The sequence below is a fragment of the Eretmochelys imbricata genome, chromosome 4 (genome assembly GCF_965152235.1).
Source record: "Eretmochelys imbricata isolate rEreImb1 chromosome 4, rEreImb1.hap1, whole genome shotgun sequence".
Taxonomy (NCBI): Eukaryota; Metazoa; Chordata; order Testudines; family Cheloniidae; genus Eretmochelys; species Eretmochelys imbricata.
The window spans coordinates 96,633,727-96,655,393 of NC_135575.1; the positions used below are offsets into that span (position 1 = coordinate 96,633,727).

General features: G+C 39.5%; 1 protein-coding gene across 1 annotated transcript in view; it reads left to right on the plus strand.

Moving 5' to 3' along the window:
• Window positions 1–9,562: 9,562 nt before the first annotated feature.
• GABRA2 (gamma-aminobutyric acid type A receptor subunit alpha2) overlaps window positions 9,563–21,667 on the plus strand; it is a 74,465-nt gene continuing 62,360 nt past the window's right edge. The window contains exons 1-2 of the mRNA XM_077814586.1: window positions 9,563–9,712; window positions 12,456–12,571. Of these exons, the coding sequence (XP_077670712.1) occupies window positions 9,642–9,712; window positions 12,456–12,571 (187 nt within the window). The 5' untranslated portion in view covers window positions 9,563–9,641. The remainder of the gene's footprint in view (window positions 9,713–12,455; window positions 12,572–21,667) is intronic.

Genomic DNA, 21,667 nt, shown 5'->3' on the forward strand with positions numbered 1-21,667 from the left:
TCAACCCCTCACTAGTTGAGATTGCACCCCAGAACGTAACAATGTTCACCTTTTGCAAATACAGTGATCACACAGAAGGGGACTGTGGCAGCCAAAAAGCAGGTATGTGGCTTCGTTGTGCTTTGACAAACATGGAACATGTCATAAAATTGTTCAACACCGAACACATCCTTAATTACATATAGGCTTAATGTAACATGGGGTCCAGCACATGAGCTACATAATTTTTGTCCTTTCAGTGAGATCTTTGGTAAATCTTGGCCAGAATACTCCATGGTGACACTATCCTTTGCATTATTTGTTGTGACCATGTTCTTCTTGCACTAACATGCTTCAGCTAATATTAGTCCCAGTGAGGATTACTGTCTGTGAAAATCCAAGATAGAGAACAGTAAGAGGCACAGTCTTTAGCGCCCCAAACGATTCTGCCTCTGTAAGCATATGCCTGACTCTAGAACAGATATAGCTTATTCTATTAGATGAACTCCCATTATGTGTTTAAGCAGCACAGAACTAGAAACTAGGGCTGGTTGAAAGTTTTCTGTCAGAACTTCACAAAATTGTCTTCAAATTTTGTTAGGGAACCAAAATATTATTGACTAAAATTGAAAAATATTCACAATTTCAGTTTGCTTTTTTTGACAGTCTAAAGTTCCTATGGAATAAATTAACACTTTCTGACCAGCTCTACTGGAAACCCATGCCTCAGCAAGATGCAGACTGTACGTAAGTGAGGGATTCATTTTAATTTCTCCATTTTTGTCTAGTAATCCATTGAACTCTCAGAAAGTAGAATTTAACTTCAAATAATGTCTGTGTGATAAACAACTGGGGCTCAGTTGTGACATTTAGCCACAACGCAAGTTGTAGCAATGAAGGGCGTGGTGTACTCCGGCAGGAGCTCTCTAAGGCATTGGGACTTTTAAGCAGGCACAGTGACTCCAGAGCAACCTGGCATGCAGGGAACATCTGTGGGGAAGGATGTAGGGTGTATTCCCCTCAATGGCTGGCCAGCTATGTTCAGAGTGGAGATGGACCTTTTGCAGAGGCTGTCACTGATAGTCCTAAGTAATCTTTGCATTCCCTGAAGGCAAAGACTTCCCTAGTGTCTGGTCGCCTTGTGGACAGCACAAAGTGACAGAAGCTTATTTTGCCTTTCTTGTATTCCTGAACAGGGACAGAGCACAGGTAGATCTAAAGCTACAAACTCTTCTCTAGAACTCACTCCATAGTCATAACTGAATGTTTTCATATTTTCAAAGAGATAACTATCCCCCATAAAGTAAATGTCTAGCTTAATGTTGTAGGCCTGATTTTTAGAACTGCTGAATATCTCAGTACCTCTGATAATGAGGCCGTAAATATCCTAGACTGGAAACTCAATATTTGAGATCCAAAATTAGTGGACATCTTTGAAGCAGTAAAAACTTTTCTCTAGGCCAAAGGAAAATTAAACAACTGAAGCCAAAATACTGCATTTGGAAAATTAAAATAATTTAAAAGCCTCAAAATAGTTCTAAAAGCTAGAACATATTCACATTTTTTGCTTTCTGGAATATTTATACAGGGCAAAAGTCTAGCATTGCTTAGTATTCTAACTTAAACATGTTTTGTATGAGTTGCCTAATTGCCTCCCTGTGTCCATAATCTATACAGGTGTAAAAAATAAATATGTAGATGGAGAAAACTACAAGGCCACCTATTCCCTCTCCTCCATTACAGAACCAGCACTTAGTTTTCCTGAATGGGAGTCATAAATGTTTGTGGTGATCATCTTCACAGCAATATCCTGGCTAGTATGTATGTTGCGTTGCCCTCTACTGGATGAAGTGTTCATTGTTTTATGATTGTCTTGCCAGGAGAAGCTAGTGTCGTCTAAAAAGGTTATATAAGCCTCATTTCTACTGATAGCTAAAGGTGATTCTCCTTTAGCTCACATTGTACAGGCCTGCTTGACTGACAAAAAGACTGAGAATGCTAACGCTGCATATAGAGTATGAGGTTAGGTCAGGGTGAGCTCAGGAAGAGTAGTCCGGTGATTAGGGTGCTAATTTGGGATTTAAGAGAGATGTTCAATTCCCTTCTCTGCCACACCTTCCTGCTTGACTTCAGGCAAGTCATGTAAGCAGTAAAATGAGGATAATAATACTTCCCTACCCACTGGAGAGTGGTGAGGAAAAATACATTAGTTTGTGAGGAGCTCAAATACTTCAGCACTGGGGACCATATGAGTACATAAGATTGTTGTTGTTTGCATGAAAGAGTCATGAAACTTTTGATATTAACATCCAACTGTTGAATTTAATTCCAGTTACTCTACAGTGCACTTAAAAGGTGATCACCCTTAGCTGGAGGAATTATCTAAATCCCTACAAGTCAGAGGTGGGTGATTTGGTTAGAGGTTAGTGATTTGGGGGGAGGGGGTTAACACCAAGGCATAATACAGGCTAGACAGCATCCCAGGAGAATCTAATAGTGAATGATAGATTCTGTAGGATGTAATACAATTCTATTAGCAAATTGTAGAATTTTCACAAGTATTTTCCCACTTCTTGATGCAACCCACATGTAAACCTTAGAGGGGACTCTAGTTTTAAGTGTTTTGATTAAATGAGGAAGGTGTTTGGAGGGAAAGTGCATATAACTGTGAAAAGTCTTTATTCCACTCCTATCTTCAGAGACCCATACCTTCCACATAAGAATAAATTGCAAAGACTCTCATTTGCGAACACTTCCATGATTTTCTTCCCAAGATAAATGTTTAGGATTAGTTTCCCTCCTCATACATGAGTCATTGGAACATTCACCTTAAGAAATCTTGATAATTGGTCTCAACAGAAGTCAGTACTTGTTTCTGCAAAATCATTTAGGGTCAGATTCTGATACACTGGTTCACAATGATTCCACAAGTTGTTCCATTAAGGTGAATAGAATTATTTGTTAAGCAGGGTACTACTTGACATGAATAAAGGGTATAATAATTTGGCTCTTCAAAACAAATTTTTAAATAAATAATGCACCCAAACCTGCATTTCCACTTAATGAAATATTGACTAAAAATTTTCCAATTCACTCTATTTCCTTATTCTTGGGTATGATTGTCATTCCTCACAGTTCTGGGTCAAGACATTCTAAAATGACCAGTTGAGATCAGAATACAGTGAGGATCAGCTAACTAAATTCTAGTTAAGTCAATATGGAGTAAAGATAAAAGTTAATACATCAGCCTGACTGAAATGTATTAATATTCTTTTGTTTCAGCCACTCATTGGCACAAAGGCTAATAGAGTAAGGCAGTGTTTCCCAGTAAACTAATCTGGGAAGGCACCTTAGAGACTAACAAATTTATTTGGGCATAAGCTTTTGAGGGCTAGAAACCACTTCATCAGATGCATGGAGTGGAAAATACAGGAGCAGGTATAAATACATGAAAAGATGTGAGTTGTCTTACCAAGTGTGAGGTCAGTCTAACAAGACAAATCAATTAACAGCAGGATACCAAGGGAGGAAAAATAACTTTTGAAGTGGTAATGAGAGTGGCCCATTTCAAACAGTTGACAAGAAGTTGTGAGTAACAGTAGGGGGAAATTAGTATTGGGGAAATTAGGTTTAGGTTTTGTAATGATGCAAGCACTCCCAGTCTTTATTCAGGCCTAATCTGATGGTGTCCAGTTTGCAAATTCATTCTAGTTCTGCAGTTTCACGTTGGAGTCTGGTTTTGAAGTGTTTTTGTTGAAGAATTGCCACTTGTAGGTCTGTTATTGAGTGACCAGGGAGATTTGAAGTGTTCTCCTACTGGTTTTTGAATGTTATGATTCCTGATGTCAGATTTGTGTCCATTTATTCTTTTGCATAGAGACCGTCCGGTTTGGCCAATGTACATGGCAGAGGGGCATTGCTGGCACATGATGGCATACATCACATTGGTAGATGTGCAGGTGAACGAGCCCCTGATGGTGTGGCTGTGTTTAGGTCCTATGGTGGTGTCCCTTGAATAGATATGTGGACAGAGTTGGCACCGGGGTTTGTTGCAAGGTTTTGTTCCAGGGTTGGTGTTTCTGTTGTGTGGTGTGTAGTTGCTGGTGAGTATTTGCTTCAGGTTGGAAGGCTGTCTGTAAGCAAGGACTGGCCTGTCCCCCAGGGTCTGTGAGAGTGAGGGATCGTCCTTCAGGATAGGTTGTAGATCCTTGATGATGCGCTGGAGAGGTTTTAGTTGGGGGCTGTAGGTGATGGCTAGTGGCATTCTGTAACTTTCTTTGTTGGGTCTGTCTTGTAGTAGGTGACTTCTGGGTCTGTCAGTCTGTTTCTTCACTTCACCAGGAGGGTACTGTAGTTTTAAGAATGCTTGATAGAGATCCTGTAGGTGTTTGTCTCTATCTGAGGGATCAGAGCAAATGCGGTTGTATCTTAGAGCTTGGCTGTAGACAATGGATCGTGTGATGTGGTCTGGATGAAAGCTAGAGACATGTAGGTAAGTATAGCAGTCAGTAGGTTTCCGGTATAAGGTGGTGTTTATGTGACCATCGCTGGTTATCAATGTAGTGTCTAGGAAGTGGACTGGTCCAGGACTGGTCCAGGCTGAGGTTGATGGTGGGGTAGAAATTGTTGAAATCTTGATGGAATTCCTCAAGGGCCTCCTTCCCATGGGTCCAGATGATGAAGATGTCATCAATGTAGCGCAAGTAGAGTAGGGTTGTAAGGGGATGAGAGCTGAGGAAGCGTTGTTCTAAGTCAGCCATAAAAAATGTTGGCATACTGTAGGGCCATGCGGGTACCCATAGTAGTCCTGCTGACTTGAAGGTATAAATTGTCTCCAAATCTGAAATAGTTGTGGGTGAGGACAAAGTCACAAAGCCACCAGGTTTGCCGTGATGGTATCAGGGATGCTATTCCTGAGGGCTAGAGGGAGAAAGTACAGGGTCCACCCCTTGGGAGCAGTGGACAACAAAGAAAACAGATACACCCAATGTAAAACAGCAAAAATAAAAGGAAAGAGGAAAAAAAAGAGAAAAACACACAAAAAAGAAAACCAAGATAAAGATGAAAAAGAAACAAACAAATACAAGAGAGAAAAAATAGACAGAGCAATGTAAAAGTGATGGTAACTGTGCCAAGGCACGAGAGGTGTCAAGGTTCCTCCCCTACTCTGAACTCTAGGGTACAGATATGGGGACCTGCATGAAAACCTCCTAAGCTTACTTTTATCAGCTTAGGTTAAAACTTCCCTAAGGTACAAATTAATTTTATCCTTTGTCCTTGGAATAACCACTGCCACCACCAAACTCTAACTGGGTTTACTGGGAAACGTAGTTTGGACACGTCTTTCCCCCCAAAATCCTCCCAACCCTTGCACCCCACTTCCTGGGAAAGGTTTGGTAAAAGTCCTCACCAATTTGCATAGGTGACCACAGACCCAAACCCTTGGATCTGAGAACAATGAAAAAGCATTCAGTTTTCTTACAAGAAGACTTTTAATAGAAATAGAAGTAAAGGAATCACCCCTGTAAAATCAGGATGGTAGATACCTTACAGGGTAATTAGATTCAAAACATAGAGAATCCCTCTAGGCAAAACCTTAAGTTACAAAAAAGACACACAGACAGAGATAGTCATTCTATTCAGCACAATTCTTTTCTCAGCCATTTAAAGAAATCATAATCTAACACATACCTAGCTAGATTACTTACTAAAAGTTCTAAGACTCCATTCCTGGTCTATCTCCGGCAAAAGCAGCATACCGACAGACCCAGACCCTTTGTTTGTCTCCCTCCTCCCAGCTTTTGAAAGTATCTTGTCTCCTCATTGGTCATTTTGGTCAGGTGCCAGCGAGGTTACCTTTAGCTTCTTAACCCTTTACAGGTGAGAGGATTTTTCCTCTGGCCAGGAGGGATTTTAAAGGGGTTTGCCCTTCCCTTTATATTTATGACAGGAGGAGACATAACAAGAGTCACCAGTAAATTAATGGCTTGATCTTGCAGTTTTTCCATATGCTAAACACTCAGTTGATCAGTGTGACACTGCTACAAATGTGTATGTCCTAGAACAAACTTTTGTGGTGTGTCTAGACTGGCATTTACAAACAGAGGAAACTAACCTATTAACTAAGTTAACAATTCTGTGCTAGAAGTTCCCTTGTAGTTTCCTTGATTGTAGCAGTAGTCCCCCTATATAACTGAAGAAGTGTCAATATTTAAAAATGTGTACAGAGGAGAGTAACAATGATCATAATAAAAAGTCTCTCTTTTACATTTGTAATACAATTGCTGGCCTTAAATAATTGGTACTGGTTGTTAGTAATTCTTGCTTTTATTTAATCCCTGTATCAGGCCCATAGAAATAGTCTGGAAAAATAACTAGTCAAAGATCTTTTTCTACACTGGTAGAAGGTTTAAAACTTAAAAACATGCCTGAAGTATTAGGAATAGAGTTTGTAGAAAAAAACTGAAATTTTCAACTAGTTCTCTGGTAGTCAGAAATATACTGAATTTTTCTTTGCAAATTTTATGTAAAATTTCATAGAATCATAGAATATCAGGGTTGGAAGGGACCTCAGGAGGTCATCTAGTCCAACCCCCTGCTCAAAGCAGAACCAATCCCCAACTAAATCATCCCAGCCAGGGCTTTGTCAAGCCTGACCTTAAAAATATCTAAGGAAGGAGATTCTACCACCTCCCTAGGTAATGCATTCCAGTGTTTCACCAACCTCCTAGTGAAAAAGTTGTTCCTAATATCCAACCCCCACTGCAACTTGAGACCATTACTCCTTGTTCTGTCATCAGCTACCACTGAGAACAGTCTAGAGCCATCCTCTTTGGAACCCACTTTCAGGTAGTTGAAAGCAGCTATCAAATCCCCCTTCATTCTTCTCTTCTGCAGACTAAACAATCCCAGTTCCCTCCCAAAAATTTGACCTTTTACTTAGGAAGCTAGGAGTAAATATGAAACCTGGGTACAAATACTTCCTGCAAAAGGTAACAAATAGCTAGAGTAGTGATGTTGGAATACAGTTGAAGCAGTTGAGTCTTGCCTTCGCAGTTTGAAGGGCACGGCGAAAAAGCAGATAAGCCAAGAAAAGGCACAAATGTTGGGCATGGTGCTGTTTAGCTCTTCCTCCTATTGTCATGTTTTCTTAAGAATGAAAATAAGGCTAGGTTGAAAATAAATCTAGTTCTTCAATTATCAAACAAAGCATGATCTATTCAGAGTACAAAATCCAAGATAATAAACAGAACAAGTAACAGTAGTTCAGTCAATATCAAAGAAAGACCGTATACTAGAAGCTGGGTAGAAAGTTGAGGTTTGTTTCCTCAGCTGTCTGAAGCCTGAGCTCTGTTTAAATGACAGAATTTTCATGTCTCTGGATTTCAATTAGACTGTGCCAATGGACAAGTGGGGAAGAGAATTTTAATGGTACAGATGAGACCCATGGTAGGAATTAGATAAGCCGACAAAACTCAGTAATTGTTTGTTTTAGGTTATAGCACATTAAACACTTACTTTGAAAATGGTGATTAAGAGGTTAAAAAGGCCACTGCAAATATTATTTAGCATTTAAGGGATTTCTTTCTTCCCTACTTATTCTTGTACAGACAAAGCTATTTTTTTTTGTGTGTCTTATCAGTATCTTACCACATTTATGTGTTCACGTTTACTCATGCATTGTCACTAGGGGAGGTCGTGTCTCGTGTATGTTTAATATGCTCATATCATCCGAACTTATGATTCATCAGTCGTGAAGAAAGAAATTAACCACGCAGCTCCTCTCTTTCCCGCTTTGCATTTTCACAAGGGTAGCACTCTAAACACACCCAATAAGAGGCTGTGTCTCTCTTTTCCTTTAGTCGTCTGCCAGTTTCATCTCAAATTAGATGCATCAACAGAAGAAGGTACCTCTTTCGTGCAATCGCCCTGTTTGCATTTCATCACCTGAGATAAAACAGACTACTAACAAGGAAGATCAAACACAACCCCATAGAAGAGGGTGGATAGGGCTTTGCAGCTGAGCTCTACATAACATGCTCTTCAATGCACATGGAGCTGACAAGTGAAAGGCTAAATAAGGAAACAACCCCACCCTCCTCCCCACTCTATCTTGCTTCAGTTGCTCTAGCTGCTGCTCGGCTGGTGCAGCGGCCGCACAAGTCACATTTCAGCTCCTCTCTCCCTCCTCCCCTTTCCAGTGCAAACTTCTTTGAACTCGTTGGGCTGGGGTGCGAACTGGTGGCAGGGACGATTGCGGTGGCCTGTCCGGACAGACCAGCGAGAGGGATGCCCGGAGGGGAGCAGCTGCAAGGGACAATCGGAGCCCCAGGGGGCGGCTGCTGCTGCTGCCCCGAGAGGCTCGCTGGGGGGAGGGGGCCGCACAGGGGAGCCCGTGCTGTGCCCCCGGTGAGGTCTGCGGCTGCTGAGAAGGAGATGAGGGGCAAGGAGGTTGGGCTTTGCTCCAGGACGCTCCTCGGAAGTGCCCCGCGCTGGGTGGGGTGCCTGGCGCTGCAGGGCAGCGGACCAAAGCATTCTCTGGGGCGGGGGAACCCTGGGCAAGCGCCTCCCTTGCCCGGGGTGGGCTGACGAGCGCGCGGGAGCCGCCGCTGCGGCAGCGCGCGGACTCCCAGCCCTCGTGCCGGCCGGCCGGCGGAGAGTCAAGCCCTGCGATTCCACCTCCCCCTCCTCTGGGGGGAGGGGGAGCGCGCGCCAGCTGTGTGCGCGCGCGCACACTCTCCTCCTCCTCCTGCCGCCCCCCCGTTCCAGCAGGCTCGCGCTGCTCCTCCTCGCGCACATAGCACTCCGGAGCGGCTCCTCTTCGCAGCGCCGCTGCAGTCTGGCTGCTCGGCTCCAAGTTTCCCCATCTTCAACATCCTCCTCTCTGGTGACTAGCGCACGGGGGGACTCCCCCTCGCCCACCCTTCCTCGGAGCGCCTCCTGCTGCTGCTCCCAGGTAGGGACCCCGTCGCCTCTCTTCTTGCGCTGCTGGGCATGCCCCCACCCCCGGAAAGTCTGAGTGTCTTCGAGGGGAGATGGAGAAGGGAGGGGGGGGGGCTCCGACAATGGCCCCCTCCCTTAACCTCAGACAAGACAGGCACCCTGCGTTGCATTAGCTAAGCTCCTTGTATTCTGCAACTTTGACCTGCACTGTGGTTGCCCCTTTTTGCTTTTTGATGTGAGTCTATGTCCATTATTATTATTTTTTAAACGGCTGTCCAGCATGTTCCGCCTTTGGCAGCAGCTGCACCGGTTGGTTCACAGTCATGCCATTGAACCTCTGCAAATGAGCATGATGATTATTTTGGGGTGAGTGGGTTGCGGAGTATTGTAGTGAACCGAGGAATGATTAAGAACTGATTATTTGTTTGGTCTTGTCGGGGCGTTCATATTACAGAAAAAAGAAGCATCTGATGCGTTTGCTTACATGCCACTTTTGATTATGAATTACATACTTGTACAAAGCAGGATCCTTGCAAAAGATGGAGCTATAAGTTGCTAGTAAGGGAAAGTGCTTCAGGAATCCAGTGTTTTCTCATCTCCATTGAAGTGGCATGTATTTTTCCTTTGGTTAAGTTGAAAGCCTTGCTTGGTGGAGACTCACTGTAGCTCTGAGTGGGTTTGTATTTTTCTTGCATGGTTAGGTTTTGCAACGAGCAGCTATGAAGGGGAAACTGACACTCTACAAGATGCAGTTGGGTCTTCTCCTTTTATTGGTGGGGGTGCCAACAAGGTGAGCACAACGTTTCTTATTGCTGTTCAACAGAAACGCATATTGTGTTTTGATCTGCTCCTAGTCACTTCCTGTAAGGGGTGATAAAAGCTAGCAGGGGATAATATTTCATAAAAAGTCTTGGTTAGTTGTTTTAATACAATATTTGGCAGATTCTAGATCAAGTGCAGTGACCAAAAGAGTTCTGGGGACAATGTCAAGTTAATTACTTACCTTAAACAATTCGCTACACCGGTGACTTCACATTTTTAATTCAACCATTTGAAAGACAAAAAATACACCCTTAAATATTTTCTTTGTAACATTCTGAGTTGTAAGAGATGTATTGAAATCAGTATGCCACTGCCAATTTACACCATAAGTTAATCACATAGAACAACAGTGTAGGCAAAGTAATAGATTGTTGTGAAGTCAAATAGCAAACTACAATTTCTAAAATAATGTTGGCATTTTTGAGTATGGGCTTGTCCTTTTTTTTTTTTTTTTTTTTGGTCAACACAACAGACCCCAGAAATGATATTTAAGCTTTAAACCTCTAGGTGGAGATAGCATACAACTTCACAGACCCATAAAATAAAAGAATAGCCTGGTTGATTAATCAATTTTTCATGTTGTTTAGAGATCTCCATTTCTAAAGTGACAACATACCAGAAAGTAATTTTAAACATAATTAGTTTAGTGTTGCCTACGCTCCCTAAATATGCAATTAATTGTAATTTGTAACTTCATTTTACTTGTTTCAACTGTGATCGCAGTACGTTTTCTGGATAATATGATTTTCAAAATTATAGGGGCCTCATATGGCTGAAAATCTCTTCATTTATTTTGGTCTGATACAGTTACCTGGTGGTTATCTCTCAGTGACTAGAATTACCTAATTTTTAAAAATAGGTCATCTATCTTATTTTGCACCCAAACATGGTGCAGTATTAGTTAAATCACAATGAGCTGAATCCTGTAGTCCTTACTCACATGAATAATCCCATTGATATCAAAGAGACAGTTTGTTTAATTAAGGGCTTTCATGTGAATAAGACTTGTAGGATTATGTCGTAAGGTGATATAACTATCTAAACTGGGGTTTTCAATCATATCTTGACTTCAAAAACTATTCTGTTTTTACAAGAGTAATATAAAAGGCAGATATTCATACTATCGAAGTATAGGTGAAGAAAAAACAGCAATAGTTTTAATTTCCACACAGAGCTTTTAATCTTATTTTACATGTGACATCTAGGTATTTGGTTTGTAAATTAACTGATTATGCTTGATTATAAGGGTAGTATCTTGGAAACCAGACTGCAATAATTTACATTTAAATACTTCCTCCATGATGTTTAATTGTAGGGTGAAAGGAAAATCCTTTCTTTGTTAATTTTTAGGTTGTTTTGTCATAAATTTAAAGATGTCACCTGATTACTTTTGCTGTAGATCAGACAAAATGTGTTAATTTTACATAGTACAAATTGTTCAATCAAAATTCCTTGATCAACACTGCAGTTGCAGAAGATAAGCACACAGAAAAAAGAAAAAATCTGAAAGATAAAAATACCTGCAGATTTTTGAAAAATAGCATGAACTGGTAATGCATCTAACATGTTGTTTTACTGCCCTAATGCTCCACACAGGTATTAAATAAAGATGGTGTTCTGATATAATTTATTTCACATAAATGATGCTTAAAATTTGGTTACACAAGAACATTTCAATATGAAGGCTCTATATAGAAGAAACAATTAAGGGTATACAAAGCCATGGTTTGGGTTTCCACACCCAGATGATATGTTCAGCACCATTCTTGACTGGACAGCAGAATCATATTTCATTGGATTTATTGCTGTTTTCCAAGAAGAAATGATCAGTGAAGAGAATTGGGTCTCTTTCTTCACCAAGGAAGTCTGATAAATTTAGATGATCTATACACTCTCCTTGATAGATTAATTTATGGTTTCACCCCAACATTTACAAGATGTGATTGGATCTGGTAAAACATAGGGAAATACTCTTGTCTTTTGAAAGACAAGAATTGTTTCTAAATACCATTTAAATCCACTACAGCTCTTGGGCTGTTCACAGCTCTCGCCCAGCTTGCTTGCTGCCGTCGGCTTCCTTGTGCCCACCCACTATGTACTGACATCAGAGGACTCCCTGAGCATGATCAGTGGAGTTTTCCCTTATGTCAGTAGTTCTGCTCATGTACGTTATATGGCCATTGGGTGGAGGCATAACCAAAGTATCTGTTTGAGAGAGAGTGTGTGCAGGGGGTGAGGGAGTAGGCCAGCAGCTCCAAGGAGATAGTTTTGTGTTGGAACTAAGGACACCGATCCAGGAGTAATGACCTGTGGAAGCATATGGCATTTTTGGGGGGTTCTGTACTGGAACAGCCATATTTTTAATTGAGCTCTTAGGAAGCAATATTTACTGTATTTTAATATGTGCTGAAAATAGAGGCTGTTAGAAAATGAAGTGCTTGAAAATTAAAACTGTTTTTCTTAGTATCATGTTTCCAAACCATTGTTTAATATATAATTAGTGTATGCATATACACTTACACTACACAGCACATATTTTTCATGTTTCAGAATACTCCTGAATGTACATTTTTATAGGGAAAAGGTGGTATGATTAAGATAATGTAGGTTATTAGAAGGCAACAACTGACTCATTCAAAGCTAAATGATAACATTAGTTGCATACTGAATGTACATAAACAAATATTTTAGTTTGTAAAATGTTGTTTTAGATCAGTGCTGGCTGACTCCCTAGAAGATGAAGCTAAGAATAACATCACCATCTTTACAAGAATACTAGACAGACTTCTGGATGGTTATGATAATCGTCTTAGACCTGGATTAGGAGGTAACAAAACATTAAAACTTGTTTTTTTAAAAAAAAAAAATATAAAATCAGATTCTATATTGCATAATTTGTTGTTTAAATAAATATATATTTTCCCTTAGGAACTTTTTTCCAATGATTTGATTACATATTGCTGCTAAATCATTTATGAATCCATATTTACCTGTTTGACAAAAATTAATGGAACAATAAAGGTATAATGGAAATAAAATCTCTTAACTAGTAGCAACCATTTATCTTTTTTAAAAAGAAAAGAAGTCTGGTGGTTAGAAAACTGAAATAGGATGTGAACAAAGTCTTCTTCCATATAGATAGAACTCCTTCAGCATCAGTCGCTTTTACTGTGAGATCTCGAAGGTGCATATAGGTCTGATCATTCCTTTGCACATCCCAAACCCTCATGAATGTCCATGGGAAATTTGAGTGAACAAAGATCCCTTGGAATTGAATGAGTATATGAATAGATACATGTATTCACAGAGTATTGGTGTCAATAACACTTGTTTCAGGCTAAATTCTCGCCCTGTTGAAGTCAGTGGGAATATTGTCATTGGCTTCATTGGGCCAGGATTTAGCCTTTAAAGAACATGATGTTAGGCATCTTACCCCTATTTCTTATTTTGAAAGTGCCCAAATAATAGAAAGATTATAGGGAGGAGTCAGGGGTCTGTTGTGTCCTGGTTGTACGTGATTTTTAAAATCTTTGTTTGTCGTATTTGTATTTTAATTTAAAAACTTTATTCCAATGAAGAAAATTATCCAAGTGGCAAATTTAAAGAATTTGCTTTGGCTACAAGTGATGGCATACGCTCCATGGCGTATAAAGAACGATCAAATATCTTGCTCTTGATATTTTGTGGTTGTGTCTATTTTTATTTTGTTTGAAATTTTAGTAGGTACAGTGCTAAAGTGTGAAACTGTTACAACTGGCTAAAGCCATGCATAGTGTGGGCAAGGACAAATTTCCTGAGAGCCCACTTCTGATCCCATTCATTTCTTTGGAATCAGGCCCTAACTAAGCAAGGGCCTGCTTCAGCTCTCCTTGAAATCAGTGTGCTGGTAGCTCCCCTGCTGTTCCAGTTTGGAAAGCCTTGGCTAGCTTATGACCAGCATAAAGTGGCACGAGCTACCTATAGCTCTCTCATTACACATTAATCCTGACATGGAATCCCTTTTAATTTCCCATCCTGGCATCCCTTCAGTAGATATTTGCAAATACATTATTTTATATTTTAAAGGGCTTTATATGTAGATAATTCATAAAATGAGAAGTACAGTACAATAATTGGATTTATGCACATTGTATAGTGATTGATTGCAAGGAGATACTATTTCTTTGCAGAATTATTCATCCTTTCTTAACCATTTTGATGTAGTAAGAACAGACTGCCATACAGATGATGTGCAGAACTAACTTGTCAGAAAATTGAATTTAATTTGTAATTATTTAAAAAACCTTTTTATTGCAAAAGTAATGGAAAAATTCTCTGCCTGTTTACAAAGAGGAACATGCTAATTAATGAAAACAGTCTGCAGTTGCTTTGCATATGGATCTTTAAATTGAGAAAATTGGAATTAAACATCGAAAGCGTGAATTTAAGGAATGTAAACTATATTTTTATCTTTTTCTGATGGATTTTCAAATTTTGAAAATAAGTCTATATAAATATCTTTAAGAAGAAAATCCCCAAACCTCCCAGGTAATTAATACATGTTTGGTGAGCATGAAAATAAAGGAATTAACATCTGTTCAGTATTGACATACATGCCATCAACCAATGCAGAACATGTGTGAAATGAAAGTGAGTCATGCATTTTGAACCAATAATGATTCATGATATGTGATAATGTTAGTCTGCAAGAATATTGGTAATTTAACAGAACATCAGTTTAAATCAGTTACATATCAAAGGCCTGGTCCTGGATATTATATATCTTACATAGCCTTTTTAGAGAGAGTATGTTATTTCTACAGAATATTACAAAAATTGTATAGACTTCTCTCTTTCTTTTTCTTTCTTATAATGGCTACCTATGGTAAGAATTTGAAAATATTGGTTACTGAAGTTTTCTTTTAAATTGCATTCTTGGTAGACGTTGGTAGGTTCTAATTGTGTCTTCATGTAGACTACTGCATTTTAATCTTGCCTCGATGTTAATCTTGGTATATATGTCATTATTTTGAGTTACTTGGACTAGATTCTGATCTCAGATAAACTTGCTGAATCTGAAGGAACTCAGCTGAAGTCATTAGAGCATTTACTTGGGCATAACAGATTAGATCATACTATTACAGTATTTACATTAGTATAACTCAGATCAGAACCTGGAACATCAGAACCTGTCTTAATTTATACTAAGACATAACTATCAAACGCCTAGCATGGATTCCTTTGAAGCCTTTTGAAAGGAAAATCCAATGCACCAGTTAATTGTTTATCTGACACATTTCCAAAAGTGTCACTTAGCTGAATTTTCTCCCCTATACTTAATTTTTATTGAACTCCACAGTTCCCTAATACCTTCGTGCTTAATATCGAAACAGATAGTGTTAGTTTAGCACTAAATGTTTTAGCTGATTATTGAAAAATAAAATGCAATACAAGGAAACTTTTCTAATAACTGCACATTCTGTCAAAGGGATTGTGTAATCTCTAGCTAAGTGGGAGTCTGTTTGTACCCCATTCCTAAATTTTGGAATAAATTCAGCAACTCCTAATATCAAGCCTATTGAGAAATTAGGTGTGTGTGTATGCTACATGACTTGATTTTTTAAATTATGGGTGCATACGTTTCAGTTCTGAACTCTATACTCTCCAGAGTGTTAAGGCAGCTTTGTGTTGTGTTGTTGGTGCAAAGCTGGTGTAAAACTAATAGTATTGATCACTGGAGGCCCATCCTAACAGCAGGAGTCCTCAAGTTGGGTGCACAACCACTGTGGAGACTTATACAGCACCTCCCTTCAGCCAACAAAGAGGATGCAGTCAGGGGCAAGGGGACAATGCAGTGTTCCTTGGGGCCATAGGTAGCAGGCAGACGTTAAAGCAGGTCTCAGGCTATTCTAAACTTGTTTCTATGGACCAAGCTGTCATGGAGTAGCCCTAGGACTGAGCCTGCAGATTGGTGGATTAAAGCCACTTCATACCCCTCTCCAGTTTTGCCTGACACTCCTTGGTTGCAGCTGCAGAAGTGGGCCAGAGTACCTCTTCTAAAGTATGTTGTTCGCTTAAACTTAACAGTTCCTTGCAATCTTCTGTTGGGACATCAGACTTACTGCAAATGTTGCTTTAACACAATAAATACATAAATATATGTATCATTTGTAATATTTTATATGGTTTAGATCCAAATTTATTATCCTATTTTCATGCAAATATTTTAGAAGGAGTGTCTACCTTATCAAGGTTTACATACTTTAAGTTGATTTCTGCTGATGTGGATGGGGACCAATAGTCCGATATGGACATTTTTCTCCAAGATAATTTATTACATTGAATCCTGGGGTTTTTACTCTTTTATGGGAGCAGCTAGTTGGGAGTATGCTTTAGGATAAGGTGGGCACATCACACATGTTCAATTTTGTGTGCTTGCAGAGAACAGACATTTGTGGATCTTTGTCCTTCCTTTTTTTGTATGAAAAATGTAAAGACATCAGTTTATTTTAATTTAGCTTCCCATAAATATAAAGTGCCTCCATGTTTTTTGTTCTGTTTGCACAGTACCTAGCACAATGGGGCCCTGATCTATTACTGAGGCTCTTAGGCACTACCACAACACAGATTACAATGACAAAGATAGTACCAGCTTTGCTTTCTCAATGTAGTTTTAGAAGAACAAATACAGGTGTGACGGGTTCGGTCACAGAGACCCCCTTGGAACTGTCACCTGACATGCTGAGATTACCTCTGAGCCTATTTTCCCTGCCAGCTTGGGACTCCAGAACCTTGCCTTGTTGAGCCAGACACGCTAGCCTGCTGCAATAAAGTCCCAAGTCTGGTCCACGCCCCCAGAGCTGCAGACTTTAACCAAAAACTGCTCAGCAGGTCGTCTATCTCCAACACTCAGCTCCCAATGGGATCCAAACCCCAAATAAATCCTTTTTACTCTGTATAAAGCTTATACATGGTAAACTCATAAATTGAGTTTACCTCTATAACACTGGTAGAGCTGATATGCACAGGTATTAATCACTTACTCTGGATGAATTAGTAAACAAAAGTGATTTTATTACGTATAAAAAGTAGGATTTAAGTAGCTTCAAGTAATAACATACAGAACAAAGCAAGTCACCAAGCAAAATAAATCAAAAACACGCAAGTCTAAGCCTAATACATTAAGAAACTGATTACAGGTAAAATCTCACCCTCAGAGATGTTCCAATAATCTTCTTTCACAGACTAGACGCCTTCCTAGTCTGGGCCCGATCCTTTTCCCTGGTACAGTCCTTGTTAGTTCCAGCAGACATCTTAGGTGTTAACTAGGGGTTTTCACGTGACTGGAAGCCCCCTCTGTCCTGCTCCATCTCTTTTTATAGCTTTGGCACAAGGCGGGAATCTTTTGCCTCGCTGGGTTCCCACCCCTCTTCTAAATGGAAAAGTATCAGATTTAGGATGGATTCCAGTTTCAGGTGACAGGATCACATGTCCTGTGAGACATCCGATGAAGTGAGCTGTAGCTCACGAAAGCTTATGCTCAAATAAATTGGTTAGTCTGTAAGGTGCCACAAGTACTCCTTTTCATGTTAGAGAGCTTATTCCTTCACTCTCCCACTTCCCTGGTCCTTCTCGCGTGAACAGAGAGCAACAATACCCGAAGTCCGAAGGTGCAAACAATTCAATGTTTATTGGGGTGAACTTCCAGCAAGCTTAAATCCAAGTTCCTTTTTTCCTTATTTTCGAATCCCAACTTACTTCCTGTTTGCCCCTAATTTATATAGTAATATTCTTAGCTATACCTTAACCATTCATTCTACTGAAATTTAGCTAACCAATCCTAAATATTGTTAGCTAATCATGTTACCAATTATATCCCACCACCTTAATTAGTTTACACCCAGCAAAATTAATTATACAGCAGACAGAAACAATCACAGAACCAGACAGAGACCATGCCAATAAACAATAGCAAAGTGGGAACTATAATGACAAAACAATACAGAAGTGAGGATTTCACAAGTACATCTATAAAGACATAAGGGTTTCCCAGCTATGTCTATTGATAAGTGAGTTCTTACCAGACGGAAAACTATCAACCTAAATTTCCTTTTACATCTTCTAGGCTCTTCCCTTTCTCTGGAGGTGATAGATCGGATCACCTTCCTAACAGCCCCATATTGACTAGTTTGGAATGTGAGGAGGTGACTGGTTGCTTCCCAGCTTATGGCTGCCTCTACTGCTTAGCCAAAGGCATTGGCCTAAGAACAGGGCCTCAGACTGTCACAGTGAGAGAAGGCCCTTACACAGATTCTTTCTTGTGTACTTCAATTAATAGCTAAATGATAAACATATACGCACATTCTTAGAGTATAGGCCTTTACAGACAGGCCTGAATATCTATATCCTAACATTATACTTCATATTTCTAGCTTCAGATACAAGAATGATACATGCATACAAATAGGATGAACACCCTCAGTAGATTATAAGCTTTGTAATGATACCTTACAAGAGACCTTTTGCCTAAAGCATATTCCAGTTCACAGTATATTCATACTCATAAGCATATTTCCATAAAACATATGGAATGCAACATCACAGCGGGATCTATTTATTTTCTCACTTGGACTAATTTTATTCTGGGACAGTTCTATTGACTTTCAGCATAATTAGTGCTGATTTACAAGTGGGGGGAGCAGAAGATTGCTGCAGATTTTAATTTTAATCGGTGACAGGTGAAAGTATAATAAATTTGACAACTTCAGTCCTTAACTACAATGTTAACCAAGAATATATATTTAAGTGAAAAGATGAAACTATCCGAAGGAAGTAGAAAATCATTCATAATTAGTATATCGATGACAAGGTGGAAGAACTGGAGAGAATTTGAGAGGGCTGGGAAAGTCTAGAAAACAGATAACTTTGCTCTCTTGGATAGTCTTTGCCTAAGACTTGGTGGTATTGTGAAGAAGCCAGGGCTGCACTGGCAGGTGAAAAGTGGACCAAGCAATGTATTTTGTCCAGTTCCCACAATACCATGAGATCCTACGAAGTGTTGGGTGCCCTTAGTTTCCAATGAAGTCAATGAGAGTGCTCAGCATCTTTCAGGGATGCACAATACTTCACAGAATCATTCCAGTAAGGGACTAATATGCGATACTAAAGGTAGGTGTAACAAGTCAGTAGTGGCTCTGGGGGTCGGGTGGCATTTGAAGGCGGGAATATTAACACCTTGGAAGAAGGTCTTTGGTATCCTCCTTGAAGAATAAAAACAAAACAAAACAAAAAACCACCAACAACAAACCCTGCCCTTCTGCACATCCCACAGGCCAAAAACAAACACTCTCAAACCTTCCCCTTCACAAGTATCTTTGAGGCAAATTCTTTCTCTCTTCCCCTTTGTAAAGTTTCCTCTCTCCCCTCTTAACAAAAATCAATCTTTCCCCAAAACTCCACATCATCTGTTATCCTTCCAGAAAATATCCCCCTTTCCCCCTCACCCAAAATTCCAGAATTCGCTCCACTTCATCTGAAAACGCCCATAGTTTCCCAGCGCTGGTCAGCCCCCCGACCGCAACTCTGTCTTTGGTTTTGACCCCAATTACATCTCACTGCAATCTCTCACTGTCCCAAACACCAATTCCATTGTTGCCTTTGCCTCTTCTCCTATACCATCTCTCATACACGGCTTTCTATTCTGTTCTGTTCTATGTATTTTCTTATACTACACTAATTACTCTAGTGTATGAGCACCTTCCAGTAATGCGCTAAGCAATGTGATTAACATCTGTCATGTGTTCGTTCTCTCATCCTCCCCCCTGCGGGGAGAAGCATATGCAGTGGAGTTCCTTGTTGTGGTAGGTTTTAGGGTGTTTGTGGGTTGTTTGTTTGTTTGTCTGATTGATTTGTCTAATGAAATCAATCTGTCGTGGGATTGGGTAAGCAGAAAAATCTCAGGGCGGCTTTCTGGCTGGACATGAGAGGACGGGTTCCACTCCATGCCCAGCGTAGCCTAGGCTCTTATTTTCCGTTCATGCCAGTATAATGCTGTTGGTACTAGTGGTGGTCTATCGCAGATCTGCTGCTTCTAGTAAAATTCCTGATTGCATACCAGTGATGCTGTCTAAGAGGGATGCCATCATTTCATCACCCTCTTTACCAAACCATCCCCTCCCAACACACTGAACTACTGCACTCAATATTTACAGCTACTAGGGTGTGGGGAGGATGTAGTTTGATAATAGGGTGTGTGCAGAAGGCCAGGTTGTGTCAGTTATGTTTTGTGTAGTAACTTCAAACATTTTGCAACAACATATTGTGTGTGTTAGTTATTGTAGTTGATTATATATATTATGGTAGCACTCAAAGATCCCAATCAGGAGCATAGATGAAGTGACAGTTCATCATATTATTAGCATACCCATACAGGTGGTTTGTTAAATCGTTCATTTAGGTCTGTAAATGATGCTAAGTGATTAGGCACAACACAGGGACTGAAAAGGGGATACCATACATTGGTCCGTGGATTAAACAGGTGACAAATTAAGGATGATAGTATTTTCAAAAACCCAGCTCAAAACTTCAGAATGAAACACTTAACATAATCAGTTGGATCATGATGGTTCATCCATTTTTTTTCATTTCTGACAATGGATTCGAATGATGAGTCAGTCTCAAAAGCAGATATATTAGTTAAGCTGCTGTGTTGTTTTGTAATGCACTAAATTATTAAATCAGAACAACAGACAACGAATCTGAATTAAGATAGTAAATTATCTAATTGTTTTTAGTTATAAGAATCGGAGAGCTTTAATATGTCAAGATAAATCCTGCAGCAACTGGATGTGTGAGGTAATATATTTTATTGGACCAACTTCTGTTGGTGAAAGAGACAAACTTTGAAGCTTACTCAGCGTGCTTCAGGTTTCTGAAGAAGATCTTTGCAAGCTCGAAAGCTTGTCTCTTTCACCAATAGAAGCTGGTGCAGTAAAAGATATTGCTTCATCCATCTTGTCTTCTAATTTCCTGGGACAAACATGGCTATAGCAACACTGCAAAGATAAATCCTCACGTGCATTTTTTTTAAATGTCATCTTTTCAGGCTGATACACAAATGAAGTTAATCACCAGGGAAAGGAAAGTTTTATTTACGCCCCAAAATATTTGCTTTTATATTTCAAAATCTATGGGAGCCAGGTTTCTAAACATTTGGATTTGTTGGTAGGGCCTGATCCTGCTAACCTTTACTCATGCATGTGGTTCCATTAATGCTTTGCAGAAAGAGAGCTCTTGGATATAAATTCTACTCTTGCATGCCATATGTTTCAGAATACATACTTAAAGCAGGTATTTTAGTAAAATATGCCCCAAATCAGCATTCTGTTGTTTGGATTATTATGTGCAATTTGGGCCACAAAATATTCTAGGAAAGTTATTCTCTGGACCAAATTCTGTCGTTGGCTACACATGTGCAATTTCTGTTGAAGTTAAAGGGAGTTATGTGCATATGTCAGAGGTCTGAATTTGGCACTTCTTTAGGCAAACTAATGCGTGCCTTATAGTCACTCAAGTGAATCTGTGATATGTAAAAATGCTAAGTAAAAGTGTTACATATTTAGTAATCTCATAAATATATGACTAGTGGAAAAAAATCATTGCATACAAAATTTCAGATACTTGACCTTTGAAAATCCTTATATTCTTGTATGTATATTCAAAAACTTTCACACACAGTTATCTAAGCATAATTAGTTAAAAAAAGCATAAAAAAGCATATTTTGAGTATATAAAATATAACAAATCACGTCATAGCATGTCTCAGACCTGTAACTAAAATTAGAAATATCAGATGTAGATCTAAAATACCAAATAGCATAGGAATGTAAACATAATACATTTTAATTGAATATATTATTTCTACATATGTTCTCTTTTTTATACA